Here is a 7,246-nt window from a genome sequence, read left to right on the forward strand (position 1 = left end):
CTGTGTTGTGTTGTGTATGTGTGTGTGGTCGCTTACTTCCTTCGTCTTCGTACATCGCTACATTACTGTCGCCGTGTCTCTCTCTCTCCTTTTTTCTCCCGCTTGTGGTGTCCCTCTCAAGTCTCACGCTCTCGCCTATCTGTTATATAATATAAATATAATATATATATTATTTATATATATATATAATCTAGTTATTATTAGAGTATTATATAATATTATATCCCCGGATTCCCTTTCCAACGACGATATTTAATCATCAGGCGTCGTGCCGGCTGACGAAAAACCGGCGGACGATCCGCCGGAGACTCACACGCTCTCACTAGTACTTTCCGCCTCCTCTATTTCTCCTCATCATGTCCATCATTTCTCGCTCTCTCTCTCGCCTCTCTCTCTCTTCTGTCGTCTCTTCTCCTGTCTGTCTCTCTCTCTCTCTTTCTCTCTCTCTCTCCTCTCTCTCTCTCTCTCCTCTCTCTTTCTACATCTCCCCCCTTCTCTCCACTCTCTCCTCTCTCTCTTTCTCTCTTTCTCTCTTCTCTTCTATCTCTCCTCTCTGCTCTCCTTCTCTCTCTCTCTCTCTCTCTCTCTCTCTCTCGCTCGTCTCCTCTCTCTCTCTCCTCTCGCTCAGCTCTCGCCTTTTCATGTTCCGTCAGTACCACTATCTGAGCCTCTCTCTCAGATCGCCCTTCCAAATCTTTCCTCTTAACAAAACTTTTCGACATTTCAACTCATCGGATGCTTGTCCGTACGAAAAACTCACTCTCCGACTCGCCTCCTCTCCTCTTATAACTACCGTCACCGTAATTAACCTGAGCTGTTAATATAACCTCACCTTGTAATCAGCCTTCTCGCAGAGCAGGTGTCGACAAGTCCGCGAGCTTCCCGTGACGGACAGCCCCTTCCCAAGCGTCGGCCGTCTCCACGTCCGATCACGACATCGTCCATTCACCTCGCTCAGCAGTGACATCAAGTCATGCATGTGCCGAACATGGACTGACTCACGACATCACCCTGACCCCCATGACGACCGCCTGTGATGAGTGAATGGTAATGGCTGGGCTTAGTATGGAAGGGTAGGGTAGTAGCGGTAGGGTAGGATCAGGAGTGTAGGATAGGTAGGGTTAGGCGTAGGGTTAGTAGGGTCTAGGCTAGGGTAGGTGGATTAGGTAGGTAGGGTAGGTAGGAGGTGCTAGCGGTAGGGTAGCGTAGGGTAGGCCTAGCGGTAGGGTTAGGTAGGCTAGTAGGGTAGCTGTAGTAGCGGTAGGAAGGTCAGGTATGGTAGGGTAAGAGTGTAGGTTAGGATAGGTAGGGTAGGCTTAGGTAGGTAGGCGTAGTAGGGTAGTTAGGGTAGGGTCCTACCTAGGATCTTAGGGTAGGTAGGTATTGGATTACGGTAGGTAGGAGTAGGTAGGATAGGTAGATCGAGTAGGTAGGGTATAGTTGGTACGGTTCGGTAGGTAGAGTGGAAATAGATAGCGGTACTTGCTAGGGTAGATAGCGTATGAAAGGCCTGGGGTTAGTGTTCAGGTATGTATGTAGCGCATAGTGGAGGGATCTAGAACTAGACTGGGAAATATCCTTTTAATCAGTGAATGTCACTACGTATTGCATGGGCTATGTATTGACCTGGCTGAGAAACATCGAAAAGTCTATAGCGAGAATCGACACCATTCTATACTACGACGCTGCCCACAACACATCTGATAGATATGTACATTTAACGTACTAATTGATAAATCTGTGCGTGTGGTAGTCTTCTTCAGGATATACAGATAAAATACTATAAATTTATTAAATTGAGTAGTTGTATTTGTGGTGTGATGTGTTGTGTGGTCCCGTAGTGTGTGTGATCGTGCTGTGTGTGTACTGTAGTGTGTGCGCGCCGCGCCTGTGTCGTAGCTGTGTTGTGCTGCGCTGCACCTCGCGTGCGGCGTGTGTGTGTTACTCTTATTCCTGGTATCGACCAGGAAACACCACTAACACACACACGCACACTCTTGTTTGGCTGTTGACGTTGTTGTTATACGTTGTTGCGTGCGGCGTCTATAGGTTACAACATGTCGACGCTGGAGTGCTGCCCTGTGTCGGCCAAGGACGGATCCTTCACCTCCGCACCTACGCCACCCAGCCTGCTTCCCATCATGGTACCGCGCAACGACTCTTGGTACTCGCGCTACGGAGAGATATGTCTCAGTTTCTCCCGCTCGAGCTTAACCCCCGTCGAGTTACTCAAACTGGGGTTAGGTGTGAGTGTGTTGGGGTGAATGGTGATTGTGTTTGTTGGTGTGTTGTGTGCTGTTGTGTGGATGTGCTGTGTACGTTGTGTGGTTGTGTTGTTGTGTGTTGTGTGTGTGTGTGGCCAGGTGTGTTGGAATGTGTGTCGTGTGTTGTGTGTGTGTGCTGTGTGGTGCCCCGAGGCTGTGATTGTGTGTTTAGTGTTGTGCTGTGTGATGGGCGTGGTGAGTGCCGCGCCAGCGAGCTGTATCTAAACAATACATAATCTAATTGTTGACACACCCTGTGGGTATAAATTATTACTAAAATTATCTGCTGAGTCATTTCGTCTGTTCTACCGAAACGATTACAATAATATGTATATGAGTTATTTTTGACCTACAAGCCTATTTTCCCATTAGTGAAAAGGACAGCGTTGATTGTGCGTGTGTGTGCGTGTACGCGAGCGTGTGTGTGCGCGTGCACGTGTGTCTGTGTGCATGTGCGCGCGTATGCACGTGTTTGTGTGCGAGTGTGCGTGCGCGTGTGCATATGTAAAAGGGTGAGCATGTGTGTGGTGAGTGTGCGAACACAATATTTCACGCACAAACCGAAAACCTTATAACTCGCAAAACCGCAAAAGTAGGCCATTTTCTTTTCTGCTCGCGCCATTCTCGCAGTTAAATCCGGAGTTAAATCTCATCAATCTCTAAACCTGTACGCGAGAAAGCAAGCCGCAGCGGGAAAACGAATAGTAATTCCAATCAAATTGCTTACAAATTATTAGAAATCTTCAAGATAATAATTACGATTTCGCCGCGGCGATTTCAGGCGTGAGAGAACAGATGAATGAATTAACGTCGTACATTGACACGTCCAACATCTACGGATCTACGGAGGAGAAAGCTGCCAGACTGAGGCTGTTCCGCGGAGGTACGGCACTACCGCAGCAGCTCTAGCTAAGCTTAGCTAAGAGCTAGCCCATTCATCCGTGAACACGCGACAGAGAGGCTCTCACACTAGGATTATGAATTATAGGATTATGAATATGAATTATGGATTATGAATTATAGGATTAAGAATACCGTGTAGACTTAGAGGAGAGAACGGTACGCATTCCTGTGGCTGTTCGGGTGCTAAGCGTGCTGTTGATTTTATCTTGCGCGCATGCAGGTCTGATGCGTTGGAGGAACCACCCAGAAGGATCCAGACTGAAACCTCTGCTTCCTTTCGCCTCGGGAATCGATGCCTGCATACCCGAGAACCACCGATTCATCAAGTGTTTCGAAGCAGGTAGAGAGAAAGGGGGAGGGAGAGGGTGACGCGAATGTACGCGCGGGAGGGTGGGTGGGGGAGGGTGCGTGTGCGTTATACATAGAGACAGAGATGAGTCTTGAGGCTCTTCCTAGGCCGATTATATATCTTCCACGCAGCGCGCGCCCCCATGCATAGACGCACAAGCTTGAATATCTAGACCACAAGCCCCGAAAGGAATGATGTTTGATCGGATTGGAAATGAGTTTTACCCGAGTTTCTTTATCGTGTGAAGCGTAATGAAGTGGCGGAAGCTCACACGGAGAGCAAAGGAATGGCATTTTAGCCAGAAAACAGCGGTAACAATATAATATTAGGAGTGATTAAGAACAATCTCGTTTTTATTCACTGCTGTACGATAAAGCATAACGATCATGATGATTATTATTTATTATTATTTATTAATAATAATAAATGATAAATAATAAATAATAAATAATAAATGATAAATAATAAATAATAAATAATAAGAATAATAATGAGGAGAAAAGAAAAGAAAAAAGAAAACAAAAAGAACAACATCATCAATAACAAAACCCGCTCATCAATCTCCAATATTACCGCACCCCCTTAACCCTTCACTCTCACACCTTCCTCCCGCTGCCGCACGCAGGCGACGAACGCGTCAACGAGCAGATGGCCCTCGCGTCGATGCACACCATCTGGATGCGAGAACACAACCGTATGGCGTCTGCTCTCGGAAAGCTGAACCCGCACTGGGACGACGAGACGATTTATCAGGAGTCGCGTCGCGTCATCGTCGCAATGAACCAGTACATCACCTACAACGAGTTCCTGCCCGTCGTCCTCGGCAAGCGCTACATGGACGAGAACGGACTGAGTCTCGTCGACAACGGCTACGGGTACGGCTACGACGAGAACGTCGATCCGTCGTCGACGAATGTCTTCGCGACGGCCGCCTTCCGCTTCGGACACACGCTGCTGCCGAATCAGGTGGCGCGGCCCGGAGCCTCCCACTACAATCCGCGCGACGACATCGACCTGTCCGACCTGTTCTTCCGTCCGTTCGTGCTCTACAGCGGCAAGCATCCGCGCGGCGTCGATGCACTGATGAGAGGCATCGCGTCGGCACCGGCCGAGACGTTCGACAGGTGCGTGTGGAGGAGGAGGACACATCCTACCTCCCCATCAACACCGCACCCCCCTCCATCCCACACTCGTTCTACGGGGTACCACCCCCACACACACACCGCTACCTCCCCAACAACACGTACCCTACCTCATTCCACACGCAGACACCCCTCCATCCACACGCAACCCACACACACACACACACGTCCCCACACATCCTTCCCCCCACACACCTTACCGGCCGCACGCACCTTTCCCCTCCCCTCTCACCTACAACGCACCCCTCCCTCCACACACCTCTAGCAATCCACTCACACACTACCTCCCATGCGACCACACCACCCCTTCCCGCCATCCCATCACACCCACCCTCCGTCCAACACCACTTCGCCAACCTCCCTCCAAACCCACGACACCCTCCCGCCGTTCGCACACCTCACCTACTTCTCCTCCCACCACGTCACGCAACGCACTTCTTTCTCCTCCTCCTCACAAAGCATCCACGCACCCCGTCCTCCTCCAGCAGCACGCACACCTCTCCTCCTCCACACCACCACGCACCCCTCTTCCCTCCACACGGCACCGACGCAAGCCCGCCTCCTCACACGCACGCACGCACCCCTCCTCCTCCACACGCACGCACCCCTCCTCCACACGCACGTACGCACCCCTCCTCCTCGCACAGCACCGCAAGCGCACCGGTCACCCTTCACACGCCACGCACCCTCCCATCCACTCCTCCACACGCGCATCGCACGCACCTCCTCCACACGCACGCACCCCTCCTCCCACACGCCACGCACGCACAACCGCTCCTCCACACGCACGCACCCCTCCTCTCCACATTCCGCACGCAACGCACTCCGTCCTCACTCACACGCACGCACGCACCCTATCCTCCACACGCCACGCACACGCACCCTCCCCTCCTCACACGCGAACGCACTCGCCCCTCCTCCACACGTACAACGGCCACGCACCCCCCTCTTCCTCCACACGGGTGCACTGCAAACGCACCCCTCCTCCCACTACCACGCAACGCCCCCCTCCTCCACACGCACGCTACCACCCCTCCTCCTCACTACGCACAGCACGCATCTATCCCTCCACACGTGCACGGCACGCACGCCCTCCTCCTCCACACGCACCGCACGCAGGCCCTCCTCCTCCTCGCACACCAACGCACCCCTCCGTCCACACGCACCACTGCACCCTTCCTCCTCCACACGCCAACGCCACGCCACTCCCTACCTCCACAAACGCATCCAACCCCTCCTCCACACGCACGCACGCACCCCTCCTCCTCCACACGCACGCACGCACCCCTCCTCCACACGCACGCACGCACCCCTCGCTTCCACACGGGCGCCCGACACCGCAACACCCCTCCTCCTCCACACGCATCCGGCACGCACCTATCCTCCACACGCACGCAGCACCCCTTCCTCGCGTCCACGAATTCCGCACGCAAACGCACTCCCTACTCCACGACGCACGCTACGCACGGCCGTCCTCCACAGCACGCACGCCCCCTCCTCCTCCACAGCATGCACCCCTCCTCCTGCCACACGCCAGGATCACCAACCCCTCTTCCACAACCGCACGCAGCCCCTCTCTTTCCTTCACAGCACGCACGCAACGCACCCCTCCTCCCACACGCACGCACTGGCCCTCCTCCTCCTCCACACGCCGCAGCAACCCCCCCTGCCACACGCACGCCCCCTCCGCTCCACACGCACGCACGCACCTTATCCTCCACACCACCACTCACCCCTCCTTCACTCCACACGCAATAACCGCACGCACGCCCTCTCTCTGCACACCACGCCCCGCACAGCCCTCCTCCCACAAACGCCACGCACTGCACCCCTCTTCCTCCACACGTCACGCACGCACCCTCCTCCCACACGCAACAGCACGCACCCCTCCCTCCACATTCGCACACACCGACGCACCCCTCCTCGACACCTCGCACGCAACGTACCTTTTCCTCTTCAACGCACGCACGCCACCCTCCTCCCCACAGCAACGCACCACCACCCTCCTCACACGCACGCATTCGCCACCCCTCCTTCCACATCGCAACGCACGTACCCTCCTCCACAACGCACGCACGCACGCCCTCCTCCCTCCACACGCACGCACTGCACCACCCTCCTCCACACGCACGCACGCAAACCCCTCCCCTCCACACGCATTGGACGCTACGTACCTCCTCCACACGGTGGGCACGCACGCCACGGATCCCTCCTCCTCCACACGCACGCACGGGGGGGCACCTCCTCCACACCGCACGCACGCACACCACTCCTCGACACAACGCACGCACAGCAACCCCCTCCTCCACACGCACGCACGCACCCCTCCTCCTCCACACGTACGCACGCACGCACCCCTCCCTCCAGGCGCAGGGGCAGACGCACGCACGGAGACCCTGCTTCGCTCACACGCACGCCACGCACCCTCCTCCACACGTTGATCAGCACGCGACCCCTCCTCCTCCTCTCACCACGACAGCTCACCACGGCCCTCCTCCACACGGCAACGCAACGCACCCCTCCTCCTCCACACGTCACGCACGCAACCCCTCCCCTCCACAACGCAACGCAACGCAACCGCCTTCCTT

The 7,246-nt window shown here is 54.8% G+C and overlaps 1 protein-coding gene across 1 annotated transcript in view; it reads left to right on the forward strand.

Moving 5' to 3' along the window:
- Nucleotides 1-995: 995 nt before the first annotated feature.
- LOC106804681 (chorion peroxidase-like) overlaps nt 996-7,246 on the forward strand; it is a 19,231-nt gene continuing 12,980 nt past the window's right edge. Inside the window, exons 1-5 of the mRNA XM_014805956.1 lie at nt 996-1,030; nt 2,050-2,239; nt 3,047-3,147; nt 3,388-3,507; nt 4,142-4,640. Of these exons, the coding sequence (XP_014661442.1) occupies nt 1,021-1,030; nt 2,050-2,239; nt 3,047-3,147; nt 3,388-3,507; nt 4,142-4,640 (920 nt within the window). The 5' untranslated portion in view covers nt 996-1,020. The remainder of the gene's footprint in view (nt 1,031-2,049; nt 2,240-3,046; nt 3,148-3,387; nt 3,508-4,141; nt 4,641-7,246) is intronic.

This window comes from Priapulus caudatus, unplaced genomic scaffold (genome assembly GCF_000485595.1).
Source record: "Priapulus caudatus unplaced genomic scaffold, Priapulus_caudatus-5.0.1 Scaffold83, whole genome shotgun sequence".
Classification (NCBI taxonomy): Eukaryota; Metazoa; Priapulida; class Priapulimorpha; order Priapulimorphida; family Priapulidae; genus Priapulus; species Priapulus caudatus.